Raw genomic sequence first — 17,113 nt, forward strand, 5'->3', positions numbered from 1 at the left:
TTCCTTTCAATAGGCTTGTAGTTATTGTAGATAACTGAACTGCTTCTGGAGTTTGCTGTCAGTGATGGCAGCTGCTCCACATCTAGAAATATTTCCAAGGAGCTGTTTCTCTGACATCATATTGATACTACAGAAGCCTATTATGGATCTCAGATGACTTACCAGTGCCCCACATTACACCACTCTAAGTATTTTCAAGCCTTTTCAATACGCCTTTACACCAAAAACCCGGAGACCAAACCCCCTGCAGTGTCTTAGAGTAGAAAGAAAACACTTTACAACCTCGAGCCTCTCTTCATGATATTTCATAGCTACTAACGACACTTTTCTGTGAAATGACAAGGAATCCCCACCTCACCCCAAGAGCAGCAAGGTACAAGAATTAAAGAAGCCAATTACTGCAGTTTTGCTCAGCACATCGCTGGCTTTTCCTTCCATCCCCGACTGGTCTCTGCAGGCTGCTTTGCCACAGCATTTGAAAAGCGTAAAATCTTCATTAAGGAAGACAGCAGAGGTAACAATCACAAGGAGCACCTGTTGGAGCACTCAGTGCTAAGCAGAGCTGTCTGTAACTCCGCCAGCTGTACGGGCAGATGAACGCCCACAGCACGGAGTCCGCTGCCGTCAATACGTTACTCGCTTTGGCAGGGAAGCTGGATTCGATGATACCTTGAGGTCCCTCCCAACCCCGGTGACTCTGTAATATGCCGCCAAATAAACGCGGCCGTCGATAAAGCAGTATAAGATAATGAAGGTAAGTGAGGACACAGCGTCACACCCCGGCCGCCCCGAGCTCCCGAGAAAGGGGATGCCGTTGCGCATGCGCACTGCCGACACGGCGCCTCCGCACGGCGCCGTGCGGGCACCCTGCGGCGCATGCGCACTGGGTGTGCTGGGGGAAGGGGGGCGTCCGGCCTGAGGCGCTCCTCCCTCCGTAGCGGCGGCGTCGGTATCGCGGAAAGCGGCGAAAGCAGCTGTGTGAAGGGGCCGGCCCTCGGGCTGCTGCCGGCATGGGGAGCTATTGGGGCCGCCCTCCTCGCTGGGTCCCGTTCGCCCGCGGGGCCTGCGAGGGCGGCCGCGGCACGAGGAGCCGCGGCGGGCGGCGGCAGTGAATGGGCGTCGCGGCGGAGCGGGAGGAGCCGGAGCCGCAGCCGCCGCGATGGCTCAGGAGAAAATGGAGCTGGACCTGGAGCTGCCGCCGGGGAGCGCCGCGGCCCCGAGCGACGGCGGCGGGCTGAGGAGATCCAACAGCGCCCCCCTCATCCACGGGCTCAGGTGAGCGCGGCCGGGCTGCGGGCTCAGTCCGAGCGCTGCGCTCCGGTGACGCCGCTGCGCGGGACCCGGCCGTACCGCAGCTGTAACTCAGTGCCGAGCGGTGTCCGGTGTCCCGTGCGTTGCTTTGGCTGGTGCGAACTCCGGGTCATCTTCGGGGTCCTTCCCACCCAAACCGCTCTGCGGTTCTGTGTTTTAGCGTTCTGTTCATTTTACAACTCCAAGTGCCGTTTTTTGGCGATGAAGAGACCTCGTAAACCTCATAAACCTCATACCAAAACGACTGAGTGCACACTGCGACTCAGAAAGCGTTCGTGCTTGCCTGGCCAGCCGTGGGCTGAGGTTAAGTAAGCAGAACTGTGATTGGTTTGTGTAACTGTAAGAAAGCAGCTGTCCCTGCACGGCCTGAGCAGGGCCGGAGTGCTGTGAGTGATGGCTGCTCCTCAGGGACACAAGTTAAAAAAAAAAAAAACAAAAAACAACCAACAAACCCTAAAATCTCCTCACCACACTGTAAACAAATCGTTTAATTCAAGATCTAGGCAGACAGAAAGGTAAGCAGAGCTCTCGCCTTAAAACTGCATCCGCTCTGTGAGGTGTTTATGCAAATGGCACAGAAACCCGACAGAGCTAATTGCAGGTGGTTGCAGTGGTTTGCCTGCTAGGAATTTTCCAGCAGAAAACTCTTCTTGCGAGATTGCAGCTCTTGGCAAGAAACGTCACTTTTTCCCAGAATGGCTTTGTTGAGCAAACTGGAACAAAGCTCAGCTCCTGGGCTGCTGCTGTGCTCCGTGGCTGCCTACCGGCCCCATTTCCCTGGTACCAGATTTGGTAAGAATTCCTCCAGCTGGCATTTCTTAGAGCACAGAGTTTACCTTTCTGTCAACTTTTGATTCTTGTTTTCATGCCAAATCAATCTTTCCACCCCCCTACTTCTTCTTTCCGGTAAGCACTGATTTTTGGACTCCATACACATGACTCAAAGTTTCTGCAAAAACTGAATTCCTTTAGTATCATTAAGTACTAATTAATTGCTGTTGGTAATACTAGCGATGGCCAGAGAAACTTGGTTTAGGAATCAGTAGGAAGAGGATTGTGTTGGAAAAGGAGCTGTGCATATGTCAAATACCTAATCCTGCATCATTTAAATTGATGTGTTGCTTCCTGATTAAAGGCATCGCTGCAGCCAAAAGTCTCAGGGGTTTTTAAACACTGTTTTTGCAGCGTGCTTAATTTAACCTCTGCTGAAAGAGAATTCAGAATGTAACTGTTCCTCATGATAAGAGTTACTGAGGTGCTGCACTGTTATGTTCTGCTGCCACTGAAGCTGGTTTCTGGTTATATGCTACTACAAACTTGTTCTGTTGAATGATGCCTGTAAGCCTTTCCAAACATAATGAGTTCCCACAGAAAGGGTCTGTTGTAATTTTCTAGTTGTTTTTAGGCTCAATGAGATAAATCAGTGAATAGAAGTAGCTGGGACTTGGTTGTGCTTCACCTTGAGATGATAACTGTCATAGCATTTGAAACTGAGCTCATTGCAAGAGGTGCTTTTTGATGGGAAGGCAATGGCTTTTGCATCTGACAGATGTTTCTTTTCACAGTGATAACTCACAGGTGTTCCAGGGCAGCGTTCTGCGAACCCGCAGGAACAGCACCACGGTTATGAATCGTCACAGTCTGGTAAGGACACGATTAGAGCACCCACATCAGGCCCAAAGCAAAGTGTGCAAACTGAAGTAAAGAAGGAAAGGAGTTTGTAATCTCTGAAACTAACCACATGCTCAGAAACAGGGCTCTGCTCTGACGTTAGTGTACTGTAGCTGTAGTGAAGTGCTCTCTGTAGGCTGGTTGGCCTTGGAGAGTACTTATGTTTCACTGTCATAGTAATTTCATAGAATCATAGACTGCCTGGGTTGAAAAGGATCCCAGAGATCATCTAGTTTGAAGCCCCTGCTATGTGCAGGGTCGCCAACCAGCAGACCAGGCTGCCCAGAGCCACATCCAGCCTGGCCTTGAGTGCCTCCAGGGATGGGGCATCCACAACTTGGTTATGGAGATGCAGGCAGATGTTCTAAGAGTAGGACAGCAAAGAAAGCTGGTTGTATAGATGTGCTCATAATTTCTGATGCTTAAAAAACAAGTGCAGTCATGTTCCAGTTTTAAGTTCTTTTTCTATTAAAGTCAGAATATACTGCTGAAATCTACAGCTGATGTAATGAGGTAGAACTGGGTGAAGGAACGCAGAGCTTGAGACCCTCTAAATGAGGAATTCTACCTCTTGGAAACATTTCAATTTTTATCATGCTGTTGTTTCTACAGTTCCCAAAAATCTGAATTTGTAAGCTATTAAGCTGTAAGAAGGTGTGATTGTGACTGATTGAGAACACCTGCACAGGTTGCATGTATTGGTTTGCTAGTCCTTATCAGAAGGGCTGGGGTATGTTGGCAGTTGCTTCCTCCAACAAAAAGGAGTTTTGCCAGCTCCACGCAACTTTTCCCCTAGAACAGCCTTAGGAAAAACAGATGTATGAGATGAGATAATGCTCAGCTGCAGTCAGTATTAAAGTTTTGGAAAAGCTAATGTTCAGGTAGGAGGGGGGTAGCAACAATTTCCCATTAAGTGTGGGGAAAAACCGCATAACCCAGTGATGCTACCATGATGGCCTTTGGTGCATTCTGATTTGTGGATTTCCCTGTTTGGTTTCTTTTGCAGTGTTGTAGTTTCCTGCAGAGCTGATTGCAGTTACCCTGTTATTTCTTAGCTGCCTCTTGGCAGTGCTTTAGAAGTTATCTGCTAGCTCCATGCTAGCGGCTGAAGAATGGACACTCATATTCCCTTGACTGATGTCCCTCTGTTAACATTCTGTTTTAAAAGCAGGACAGACAGCTACACAAGCAAAGGCTTGTGTCTGTAACAGACTCAGGATACTCAATGTAAAGTTGTAGAAAGATTATTGAGAAATAAATCCTGATAGACTATTCTGGTAACAAATTATTAAACGAGTGTCTCTTTTTTCATATACTTTCTAGGGCTGCAGCTTACAGGAAATGTATTTATTTTTACGGTCAGAGTAAAGGAGAAACAAACTGAAGGTAAAGCTCAGTTTGTTAGGTTCTCTTCTTGAAGTTCCTCAATTGTTGGGGGGAAAAAAAAGAGAATTCTAACTTGGGGAGATTGCCTGTAACTTGCTGAGAAGCAGGAGCTGGTGCACTGAGGGGCTGGTTCTTACAGCTGTCCCAGAAGCTGAAAAGCAGGTATACTCTTCTATTAAGGATGGAAACTTTTTAGGAAAGACAGACATGGTGCTTAAGGACAAGAATTTATTTAGAGCTAACAAAGGAACTTTGTGTCCCTTTTCTCATCTTCTTAACCCTGCTGTACATTTTCTTGTACAAAGGGCTCTTCCTCCATGCTTAGCTTGCATTTGGAGCTCTATGAGACTACATCCTTCCAAGACTTCCCTTCAGACTCCACAAGGCATGCATCAGAGACTTAATTAAACGCTGACCCCATGAGGAAATGTCCCTGTGGCCTCATATAAGTCGGTTTTTTGGGCTTGTAATTATTCTTCACTCTTTGCTGATCAGATGCTGACAAAATACAGCTGAAACTTATGCTAAAAATCAGGTGCTTTATCAGCAGCTAGGTTGGTGCCTCGTCTCTCTGAATGCTGGGCTGGTTTCTGGTTCTGTTGAGCATGGCAAGGGGAATGAAATTGGAAATGAACTTAGAGATTATCCTCTCCTCCTGTTGCCCTAAGCCAGGATCAGCTGCAGCTAAACAGTTTCTGGAACGTAATTAACCTTCAGCATTAAGGACCCTAAGCAACTTCCCCTGGTATTCATGCTAGAGCAAAGGAAGTGTAGTTTTTTTGGCCTTAGAATATTCTAAGATGCTAGATTGACATCTGTCTTGATACATTTAATTTCATAGTATCTAGGTGATAAAATGTACTTCAGAACAGTTTTTATGTGTTTAGAAAAATTAATCTAGGTTTTATTGCAGTTTAAGCTGTAATAAAGATGGTTACAGTGTTCAGTAAATGACTGAAGCTGTCAATTTAAAGAGTTTATTTCAACAGATAAATTCTAAGTTCAATTAATATTTCACATGGTGCTAAGCTGAATGGGAAAGAAGTAATTTTTCTGAAGTGTTGTGTTAACTGTAATGTTCTCAGTGGGAGCTGTCAGAGTGCTTAGGTAACACAAGTGCATGTTCTGGCCCCATCTCCGGGCTGTTATGGTGCTTGTCCCAGTTGCTTAGCTGAGTTCTAGGAGCTTTTCTTGCTGTATGAACTTTTCCAAGTCTCAGACTCTTTCATGATGACATCAACAGGGGCTGCTATGCCATTTCTGGTAAATACATGTATTGCCTAGGGATCAGCTGCGCTCAGGATCTCTGCAATTCCTTTCAGAACACATCAGTGGCATCTAGTGAATAAATGCTGTGGTTTTCTTTCCTACTGTTTTTTTCTTTTAAGGCAAAGCACTTCAGGCTGCGGTTAAATGTTTAGCCGCTGTTTCAGCAACAGCTTTCCCTGCGTTTGTTTTTCCCTTTTTTGCTGGTTTGCTGTGAGGCCCCACGGATGCTTTTGTTGGCAGAAGAGAGAGGGCAGTGCAGGGACAGAAATGGAAGGGCAGTGGCACCGGGGGCAGCTGACTGCTTATTTTGGTCGTGCTGTCTGCCAGAGTGGCACCAGTGAAACTTTACCTGTGAGCATGCACAGCAGTATAAGGTGGAAGTGCCTATGATCCTGTTCTTGGGAGCGCTTCATGGAGTTTGTACCTACTGAGAGTGTTACAAATGCTGTTTAAACAAACAAAACCCTTCTTGTATATAGTTTGAGTTTAGAATAGCGTTACACAGTTGCATTTCTGTACCTCCCCCTCCCTCTCCTGTGGTTTGTAAGTGTGTTTCAGTCATGTTTTGCTTTGTTCTGCAGTTTGTGCCATCATCTCCTGTCCGTATTCCTAGCAGCCGTCTTCATCAAATCAAACAGGTGAGAATCTCTAGGTTCTAATCTCTAAATATGAAATTATTTATACGTGACTGGGTTGTTTTTGTGCTTTATTTGGTGTGTGTTTAATGTGCAGTGTCTTTCAAATGACTTCAGATTTTGCTACGAATCAGTACAGAGTCTGCAGTGCTCTATTGCTTCAAGGTATGTTCAAAAGTAAAGCTTATATTTAGTTTGCAGTGTTCCAAATTCTGTAAAAAGACAAATACGTGTTACAGTGAGAAGAAGACTCAAATTGAAAGAGGGAAAGAGTCTTAGAATTGACACTTTAGGAAGGAACCTGTAATGTAAACCCTTCCAATAAAGTTTCACTGAGTTTTTTTGGCAGTCAGGCCAGCATAAACACTTAAGGCTAATGACAACTTGTGTTGGCACAGCATTCACTGCAGCCGGAAAAAGAACTGGATAAGGAAAAAAAAAAAAAAAGTTCAGACTCTCCTGGCTGGGCAGCTTTTAATGTGCATAAGATTCACATCCAGATCAGTGGTTGTGCCATTAGAGCGTGAGGGGAAGGGCGTTAGAGCATGGAGGAGGAGGGAGGATGGCAAATGTCTGGGCAGGCTTAAATAACACTGCTACCCACAGCACAGCTCAGGCTGAAGATGCACGTTTTAAAACTAGCAAACTTGAACTCTTGTGGCTCCTCCATTTTAAATATTGTCCTTGGCAGAATGAGGGGAAATGGTTTTAAGTTGAAGGAGGGAAGGTTTAGGTTGGATGTCAGGGGGAGGTTCTTTACTGCCCAGAGAGGCTGTGGATGCCCCGTCCATCCCTGGAGGTGTTCAAGGCCAGGCTGGATGGGGCCTTGGGCAGCCTGGGCTGGTATTAAAGTGGAGGTTGGTGGCCCTGCATGTGGCAGGGGGTTGGAGCTTCATGACCCTTCATGTCCCTTCCAACTCATTCATCCCTCCCACAGTCCTGTGATTGACTTCTTGGCAGTCAAGTACATACAGAACTAGCTTGAAAGTGCTTGATCTTGCTCTTAACTTTCAAGTTTTCAATGGATATGCTAGTTCTCTTACTTTGCCTGAAACTTTTGTTTTTACAGCATTTTCAGGGTATGATGTTTGAAGTGATGTAAGGTGCTTCTGCATCCCACTCAGATATTTAAGATGTGTGCATCAGTAACCCCGAAGAAAACTGCTTTTGTTTACTATGCAAACAGTGTACTGGCTTCAAGAGACTCTGAAACACTCAAGTCAATTTTAAAGCTGTCTTCATCAATATAGAAAAACTTAGGAGAAATATATGAATATGATGAGCACAAGGAGATGAATGCCTGTGGTTTCTCTGCTCTATTTATTACATGAAATAAAGTTTGATGACTCAAATTGTTTTGAGTTCAGATATTTCTGTATTCAATGTTATTCCATACATTTATTGAGTGCTGACATTTCCTAACTTGTACTTGGTTAAATTCACAAGTTGAAATGCTCTGTGCTGTGTGCTTCCCAGCACACACGGGAACAACGTGCTCCACTTCTCATCTCTTTCAAATCCCAGCAAAGCACACAACTAACTGTGTTAGTAGGGCTCTCCCTACATATGATGAACATTGTGAATGTATTCAGTTCAGCTTTTATTCTTGAACTGGTCTGAACTGGGGAATTTACTCCTTCACTCAATGGACTGTAGTGTTTGTTTAGTTTTAAGGAACGATGCACGCGTACCTAAGAGGGGATTGAGTCATGTTAATGTTTAATGCATCATCTCTGATCTGTTTTAATAATACTGTATGAATGTTTTAGAAGAACACAGCAAATCCCAAATTTATTGCATATACTGTATAGCAATGAGATGCAGTCTGGTTGGATACTAGCACATAGAATAAGGAGTATTCCTTATTTTGTCAATCCAGTTGTGTCCTTAAGCATGTTTCTACTTTAAGAAATAGTATTCTGCAAGAGCCCAAAGGTACTCCAGCATATGTAGGATTTTTGGTTGGTATTCTGCATTTGAAGTACTTTTTTGATAGAGTGAAAATGAATTAAAAAAAACAGTGTGAAAAACAGCCAACTCCCAACTTCTTGATGGTCCCTTTTGACATGTTTCTTTCCTTTTTTTCTCCCTCTGTTCTCTTTGTCTTGTGAGAACTGGAGGTTATTGTTGCTTAACTAAATTGAATAAAATTTCTATACTGAAGTAAAATAAAATCATTTTTTCCTGATTTTCTGTAGCAAAGCTGGTTTGTTTTTTTTTTTTTTTGGTCTTAATTTTCCATCTATTTTTTAGGAAGAAGGAATGAACCTGATGAACAGAGAAACAGTACATGAAAGGTAAGTGTTAAGGGAAGCTAGCTTACTTAATCCAGTCTTCTATGGGCCTAGGGCAATACGTTTCTTTTCTTCTTTATAGAGAAGTGCAAGTAGCAATGCAGATGAGCCAGTCATGGGAGGAGAGCTTGAGCCTGGTAATGCATTTGTGCTTTAATTTGTATTCCTGCTATCAGTATCAGGACACTAGAGAAACTGACATCAACTTTTTTTGTATAGTTGAAGCACAGTTAAGGTGGTTTATGTAGCACTGCTTTTGACCAGCAGTTTTTCACATTAGTGAGGCACGCAGTTATCAGTTGCTCAAGGATTCCTGTGGGTTCCTTGGGCTGGAATGTCAAAGGAAAACTGCATGGATGTTTGCATGTCCAAATTTTCCTCCGTGTTCTAATACTTAACAAGTAATGCTTAAGGCTTGTTTTATAGATAGTTGCCTAAGAAAAAAAAAAATCACGAGGATGAAGGCTGATAACTTTTGAATCGTACTCAGTTCTACACAAAACAGCCCTTCTCATGTGAAGATACTTGCTCACAAGATTAACTGTATGCACTGTTTACAGAGTAACAATGATTTTGAAAAATCATCATCTCCAAAGCAAGTAGACTTTGTCCCAGTCTCTCCAGCTCCTTCACCTACCAGAGGAATAGGGAAGGTGAGCAAAACATGGTAATAAAAGTTTTGTCCTGAGCAGTGCTAACTAAATTCAATCCAATTAGTAGCGAGAGAGCAAGCCACCTGCTCCTCTCTACATCAGCTGCAAACCAGAAACTAGAGCGAACCAAAAAACCCAACCCTCCTAAAACTCAAACTGAAACTCCCAGCTAGCAGCTGTATGCCTTGTAGATGTGAATTTCTGCGCAGTGTTCCACCGCAGTTTGTGGTAAAGAAATTGAATTTGCTTTCAATTTAAAACAAGAGGAGGAGGCACACGTTCTTATTTTATTAACTGGTGTGTTTAACCAGCCTGAGATGGAATAAATGCTTGTCAACTTGCATGCATTCTGCATGAAAATGGAATCTGTCCAACTTCAGTTTCTTTCTCAGTAACCAAAAGCACTATCTCAGTGTAGCCAGCTAGATGGGTTGCTTTAAATTTGGAACGGGTTGCTAATTTACCTGCATAAGGATTGGTTTCTACTGTATGGGTGTGATACTAAATGTAAATAACACAAACTTCTGCTCTCAGCAATGCTTCTCACCATCTTTGCAAAGTCTGGTGAGTAGCAGTGGATTACCTCCAAGTCCCAGCCCAAGTCCAACAAGGCGATTTTCAAGGTAAGTTCCAGATCATATCAGTAAGAGGAAACTGGCACAGCTTATTCACACAAGGCTTTTGAAATACCAAAATGTTATGTAAATAGTTGAAGTATATTTCCTATATGCAACTTGATCTGAACATTAGATTTTACTGTGTCTTAAAGTGGCTGTTGAAATCCTTATAGCAGCAGGGAAGGCGGGCTACATTTCAGCATCTGTCTTTGCAATATCATGTCTGTATTGCTCTTTTTGAGTAACTAGATTGAATTTTAAGGGGAAAAAAACCAACAGATTTAGGATTTGTTATGAGTTCTGTTTTGTTCTGAGTGATGTAGGCAGGAAACCATTAGGTTTCATTGTGCCATAACACTCAAGCAAAGTCCTGCCTGAGCTTTCAGACTGCTGCACTTGTGAAATACTGAGACCTAACTTTTTCTGTGAAGGACTATGTTCCCTGGTCTTTCTTTTAAATACATGCAAATGACAGAAAACTATTTTGGAGAGGCTGTTTTAATGCCTATTTTCTTACTCTATTCCACTTAGCACTTTGTTATCTGAAAATCTTTCAATTCTTTACATGTTTTTAAGCTTCCCTTGTAATGGTGATATCAGTATAGCATCTGCCTTCTTTTAGCAGGAGAAGCCAGAGTCCAATTAACTGCATTCGACCAAGTGTTCTTGGGCCAATAAAAAGAAAAGGTACAGTATTTGTTTTTGGCTAGGACAGCAGGCAGAATGGTTACTTTTGCCACAATTCATATATAGCTCTTTGTAATTCTGTTCCACTGGCTGATGCAGAGTGACTGGAAATAAAGGTGTGACAGATTACTAAATAAATAGAACTGTTTGTGGTGATGAAGCAATAAACTAGTAGTACTGTTCAGTAAAGCTGCTTCTGACCCAATGTATCTGCACAGCTGTAGTTATTTAGTGATAAGTTTAATGATAATTAATCCTGAACTTCATTTTCATTAATTGCAAGAGGGAAAACAGCTTTACTTTTTCTCAGCTTCTTTGCTTGGCTGGTAGAAGTCAATGAATTGATTGAGCTGAATTAAATGAAAACGTTCTCTTCTAACGTACAAATAGCTGATACTTATATCTCAGTCCATAATTTAAACTCTCTTGATGCTTAGGCTAAAAGGTATCTAAGAAATGACATTTAAAATTTCAGCATCAAACTTCTGTTTTTAATACTGCAGCTTATGGAGTGTTACTTTATAAGTTTGGACCTCTGGTTTTTGCTCTGTAGATGTTGGTTTAAGTGAGTAGTAATTTTTATCACCCTTTCTCTCTTACTAAAGGTGTAACTGAAATGGAAGATCATCCAAAAAGGTTGTTCCAAGGCTCCACCAATATGCTTTCCTCTGAAGCTTTGCAGCAGCCAGACCTTGGCGGATGGTAATTGCCACACTGTTTGTTGTGCAGGTTGCATCAGAGGCATTACAAGTCTCTTTTTCATCTAGCAATGCTCACACTTGGAGTTATATTCCTTTAGAATCAGTGCAAACATCCTGTGTTTCTGAAGCCTTGAAGGTGTCATAGCAAGCAGACATTACGATTCCCTTCAACTTTAGAATTTCTAGAACAGATAGACAGTCTTTGTCTGTTAACATGCTTCAGGTATATAGGAGTTGAAAATCTTTAGGAAAAGATTCCTTATGGCTTGCAAGTTCTGAAATCCAGTTTCAAATTGTAATTAAATACAGATGTTAATTCTGGGGGGGTGGGAGGGATTTTTTTGTTTGTTTTGTTTTCCCCCTTTGTTCTTAGTCATACTGGACCACCCCAACCATCCCTGCTAGGAGGAGATAAAAAACATTAATGAAAAAATAGCCAATGAAATAGCAAGGGAATTTAGTGTTTTAATTGGGAGGGTTTAGTAATACCTAGGGTATGCCTGGGTATCAAGGTGAGATTGTTTATGGTGTCATCTAAAGTGCACAGGTGCTTTGAGCCCATTGGAATGTGATAGTAAAATAGGTGTATTTGAAAACAACAGCTTTTTTGCATGTCCTGTTCGTAGTAGCCATGGCAGTATGGGTTTTATTTGCTGCTTATTTTAGAAGATGGTAATTCTTAAAAAACATTTTGTTGTCATCACTGGTGATGAAACAGTGCTTCGCATACTGTGAAATGTGCAGGAAAGAGCATCTGGATACATGAGGACCTTGTAAGAGATGGGAGTAAAGCTTGCAACGCTGGTAAATCAGTGAACTATTTTGGGGTAAGCTGAAGAGAAAGGGGCAGATGTTATGTCTGTTTGAAAGAGATGGCAAGGTATATCCTTACAGGTTTACTTCAAATATGAAGTTTACCATTCCTCCAGAGGTGTGCGCTTGTTCTTGACTTGGGCTTATCATGAGTAGACGCCGATATTTGGAACTTTTAAGAAAAACTGGAGGGCTTCATTTCTCATCTCTTGATGCCTCTGTGCTTTCAGTTTGTCGGCGCACGCCCTTGATGACAACAGAAGCAGTGCAGGCTCTTCCTGTGACTCACCAGCTGAAGCTGGCGCCAGCACCGGCTCTCCAGTGTCACTTTCTGACTCCAGATCTCCATTTTTACCAGTAGATCTTACAGCTAAGTTACCTATCGATTGAGAAGCAAATGTCTGCTAATGGATACCAAGAAACAGACTGGATATCAATAAGGCTTCCTGTTGTGTGTAACTGAGTCTTTTATGTGATTCTGTTCCTCATAGGAACTTCCAGAACTGTCATTATTTTGAGAACTTCCAGAATAGTTCCTTGAGGAGGAATTCACGTTTCTAGTGATTTGTATGACATTTACTGAAATACAGTAAGCATTTGAATTGCAAACATGTTTGATGCTGACATCAGTATCCAAGCTGTTGATTTCCTATGGATTTATTCCTGATGGTGTAAGTTACAAATACTGTATGCATGCAGAAGACTTGGCTCTCCAGCAGACAAGAGGCAGCGTCCTTGCTAATATGAAATGGTGCTTTGTGTAGTGACATAATTCACATTTGTCCTCAGTCTTAAACCAATGAAGCAGCTTACTAATTTGTTTTTATTCCCTCAGTGTGTGTTAGGTTGTTTTGCTGTTGCTCTACATATGAAAGAGAGAATATCGGGGGGGGGGATAATTGATCCCTGTATTCTGTTGGGATGGACTTTACTGAATTCTGTTGTTCTAATTAGATTCCAAAAGGACAAGCTGGTGTATTGTCACCTTAGATGTGTGTCTTGGATTTTACTCATGATCAGGACTGCTGTTGTGACTAAACCCAAAGTTAATGTGGAACCTTCTGGGTTTTTGTGTGTTTTTTTCTTCTTAATTTACATGATGTATTAGAGTGGTAGAAGCTCCATTAATCTTTTCATTGGGAAAAATAGTTATCATGTTTAGCACAAAACATTAAGTTGTGAGTTTTTAGTATTCAGTACTCCAAAAGTGCATTATTTTAACAAACAGTATTTGTCCTTGTACATGACTTTTGATGGATGAAAACAAAGAGGGACAATGAAAGCTTTTATACAGGTTCAGGTGATCAGATCACCTCAGAATTTAATCTCTTGATGTTACTGCCTTGAATAACAGCACCAGGGTTTTTCTGCTGTTACAAGCTTTGGGTGCTGGTTGGAAGTGTAGAGTTTGGTGATCCGCCGTCTTTCAGGGTTCTCGTACTTCATTGGAAAAGTCATTGGGTTGAGGCATCCTGATTTCAACTCTGAAATTCCCCAGCCAAGAGGAAAAATTTGTAAACCAGCATAGAGAACTGTTCCAAACATTCCTGTGGCAACTTCATGTTGGTGGTTGATTCCTGCTATGGAATTGAACTTCCCCAGCTGGATCCTCCTTTGTACATGTGGTTGTAAGCCTTCTCTCCAGAGAGGTCAATAACATAGCAAAATGCTTTGTTTTTTGAATGCTAAATCTTTCTAATGAGAAGATTGGAAAGATTCTCAAGTAGGAGAGAAGCCCATTTTGAATTCTGCTGCAGAATATTCACATGGATGGAGCTTTGGACAGCAGCCATCAGAAGTAGAAATGGATGATTTACTGCCTAGTGACTTTAGGACCAACAACTAGTTACCCTTATTGTAGGAAAAAAATAGAACCTATTTAATAGCTTACACTTTTCAAGTAAGGTATATCATGGCTTGCTTCTGATTTAATTCCTTTTAAATTATTGCAGTAGCCAACTTCCTGCCTGCAGATTCTTTTTCTGTTATTATTCAGACTGTCCTTTGCCCTGTGGCCGATGGATGAACTTGTATGTAATGTCTCCTTGCCATCTAATATGGCATAGTTTTGTTTTGCAATTTCAGAGATGTGCCAAAGAGTTGCTGTGCGCTCACTCTTCTGTGGTGAGGGCAGGACTGACTTTTTCAGCTTACTTTCTTCTTAAGAATGGCCCCCTGGGTGTCTGTTCCAATCTTACAAGAAAGATGCATTGGTGGGGGGTTCCATGGCTGTGTGTAAATCAACTTGTCTTTTTTTCTGTTGGATATTTATGCTTTTCAAATAAGTGCCAATAAATGGAAAAAAAAAAAAACAACAAACATGGTTTTCTGTTTCTGTGCTGTGTTAGAAAGGTAACTGCATTACTATTTTAATCTGTGATTAAATGTTTTTCTTTCGAACTCAGAGTATCTATTGTATCGCATTTCCACCCTTGTTTATTTAGCATTGAAGTTGGCTCTAAAATCTGCAGCACAACTCTTGGAAAACTGAAGAATAAAACCATTTCCAAAAAGTAATCTTTGTGGTTTACCTCCCCAGTTGCCCAGGGAACATTGATAACCGTGCCCATGCTCAATGCTCAGGGGATTGTATTTTTGGAATGAGCACTTACTGCATTTAGCAGAGGAATAGATACTTCATGGTGGGAGAGTGATACAAATGCCAGGAAAAATGAGCCAGTGCATCAGCCAGATTAATTTGCTGGGGTTTTCTGTGTGTTGTCAGCAAGTCGGTTCATCTGAATACCCAACAGCTGTCCTCCTGATCATTAGTATGGGAACCTAATCCTAAACTTGTTCTTTTCACCTTTCTTCAGAAGACTGGGGTGTAAGTGATAGCTGACTTGCACAAACAAAATAGATCTGCAGAGTCTTATGTGTTCTTGTGAGGCAATCTTGTGATTCTCGGGTCAGTTGTGTGTTTGTGAGCCCAGTGCTGCTGATGAAATCACTGTAGACAGAAGGGACTCCTGGAGCTCCACCAGCCAGCTTCAAACTACGTAACAGCTTGAGCATTTCTTAGCAGTTGTCACTTGAAAAGCGTTCACTTTGTTGTTATGTTTTTGCATATGTTGCATTTGGAACTTAAAACAGAGAGGTTCAGGAGTTGCTATTAGAATATGTGAGCTCTTCGTACCCTGTCTTGTCACCAGCTGTCAGATGGAGTTTAAGTTGTTCCCTCTTCTCATAAGCACAGAGTTAAAATATTTGTGTCATTGAATGTTTACAGTTAAATTTCTATAATTAAAACTGTCTCAATCCAAAGAGAAGCACTTTGCTTGAAACATACTGTTCAATAGCTAGATATAACAGTTGCCACCTCGCTTCTCTGTGTATCGTCTGTTTTCAAGGATTATGTTGTGGATGATTTTATTGTTCTGAACCTGTAACAGTACAGTCTTCTCACTTCTCGTTTGGTTTGTGGTTTCTGAAAATAAGCATCCTTGTTGGATGTGATGAACCTGGGCCTGAGAAACAGGCAGGCCATGAAGATTCTTCAGGCAAATTTGGCACTCTCTCCTGTGATAAATTATGGCATGTAAATATTTGTCATTTCACTGGACATGAACTGACGTAGGAAGAGTTAAAGGTTCTATTCTTTGGATATCTGGTTCTTACTGCTGCTTCCCCCCTCTGCGGAGGAAAATCAAAACCATGGTGTATGTATCATGCGTTGGTTTTTGTGGCACAAAAATAGTGCACTGTTTTGACTTCCAGTCTTTCAAGTAGCTTAAATCAGGTGGTGGCACTGAAACTGATGCAGGAAGCTTCCTGCTAAAAATAAATCAAGATCCTTTCATTACAAGCACATTGACTTCAGCAGTAGCTCTTCGTTTTGGACGTGTCTGAATTGATATCCCACAACAGAGGTGTCACAGGAAACCTGTTACTCAGGCAGCCCTTATCAGCCTTTTCTTCATGCTGAGGGCAGCCATTGCTTTCATTTGTGCTGCTGTAATCATGATTTTGCTCTTGCTTAATATATTCCTTTGTGTAATTATTCTCTGCTGTTTCACAGACCAACCTGTGTTACTTCACTTGCATTTAATTCCACAGTTTATTATCAGTGTGGTTATGGAGCTTTGTAACTTTGAGAGCTGGTATACGTTAGCTTTGGTTTATTGTTTAAAGTGAGCAGAGCAGCTCATTAGCTTACAGCAGAGAGCTTCTGCAGGTTGAAAGCTGTGTATGTTCAGAGTGCATTGAAAAACAAAGACTGAAATATGGCAGTTTTTTGCCAAATCTGTTGCACAGCCCCCCTCTGGTTGAGGCTTGCTTGGTATCACACATTTGCTATGTATGAACATAAAATTACACGCAGTTGACTTTGAGAATTCTTAGCTAGTTGATTCCAAAAAGCATTTCTTTGCTTTGCTGTTGCAGGCACAGCTCTTTGCATGACTTCTCTTGGTTGCCACAAATGCCACCGTTCAACTGGTCAAGTAAGAGCAGGAACTGTAACCAGCTGACAGTGTGTTTGCTTATGTTCCCTGGGCACATTTTGAGAAATGTGGGCAGTAGGTGAGTCCTTTTTCAGGCTATTTCTGTGTAAGGCTGCTGGGCCCACTTTCCAGCCTCAGGGACATCAGCTGTGCTCCCTGCTGGGATGAAGTGAGGGTGTGAAAAGCCCTCCCTGTCCCTGGAGCTCTGGCAAGGTTGTGTTGGCTCCACTGTAGTTATAAGCATTCTGTGATTTGCTTCTTCAGAACAAAGGGGGAAATGTAAGCATTTTCTCATCGGACAAGCAAACATCTAAAGGAGATGGTGCATCACACCTCTAGCTGCTGGGAGGGATGCAGCTGGAGAGGATCCTCATAGCGCTCATTTCCTGCCTGCCAGCATTGCTTGTCTGAGATAGCAGTGCCATAGCAAGCCATGGGTAAACAAGTTGATTGTTTCTGCTGGGTGATCTTAAAGCACTCCTGTCTGCTCAAAATACTTCTTCATCTCAAGGAAATGACTGTTTTGTTTGTCTTAAGCAGTCAGGAATGGGAAATGACGTGAACGCTTAACTATTTTTCCTGGTGTTTGAAGAGGAAGTGTATTCACTGCCTCAGGTCTTATTTCCAGAGGCAT

At 42.3% G+C, this 17,113-nt stretch overlaps 1 protein-coding gene across 6 annotated transcripts; it reads left to right on the forward strand.

Moving 5' to 3' along the window:
- Positions 1–838: 838 nt before the first annotated feature.
- On the forward strand, positions 839–14,356 carry LOC100548705 (P2R1A-PPP2R2A-interacting phosphatase regulator 1). Of its 6 annotated transcripts, none has more exons than XM_003208336.5 (10): positions 839–1,275; positions 2,877–2,955; positions 6,219–6,275; positions 8,526–8,569; positions 8,649–8,703; positions 9,127–9,219; positions 9,754–9,842; positions 10,459–10,523; positions 11,129–11,225; positions 12,268–14,356. In XM_003208336.5, exons 1-10 carry the CDS (start codon positions 1,160–1,162, stop codon positions 12,425–12,427), a joined length of 855 nt encoding a protein of 284 aa, XP_003208384.3. In that variant the 5' UTR covers positions 839–1,159; the 3' UTR covers positions 12,428–14,356. The 6 variants fall into 6 exon arrangements, with proteins under 6 accessions (XP_003208384.3, XP_019473694.2, XP_085086770.1 ...); XM_019618149.3 differs by having other exon boundaries at positions 10,462–10,523; XM_085230644.1 differs by lacking the exon at positions 9,127–9,219.
- The last annotated feature ends 2,757 nt before the right edge of the window (positions 14,357–17,113 follow it).

The sequence above is a fragment of the Meleagris gallopavo genome, chromosome 9, assembly GCF_905368555.1.
Source record: "Meleagris gallopavo chromosome 9, MGAL_WU_HG_1.1, whole genome shotgun sequence".
In the NCBI taxonomy this organism is placed as follows: domain Eukaryota; kingdom Metazoa; phylum Chordata; class Aves; order Galliformes; family Phasianidae; genus Meleagris; species Meleagris gallopavo.

Coding starts and splice junctions, on each gene's coding strand:
- LOC100548705 (XM_003208336.5), top strand. CDS start 1,160: ATGGCTCAGGAGAAAATGGAGCTGGACCTGGAGCTGCCGCCGGGGAGC. Junction 2,956..6,218: donor TTATGAATCGTCACAGTCTG/GTAAGGACACGA, acceptor TTTGTTCTGCAG/TTTGTGCCATCATCTCCTGT. Junction 11,226..12,267: donor CAGCCAGACCTTGGCGGATG/GTAATTGCCACA, acceptor CTGTGCTTTCAG/TTTGTCGGCGCACGCCCTTG.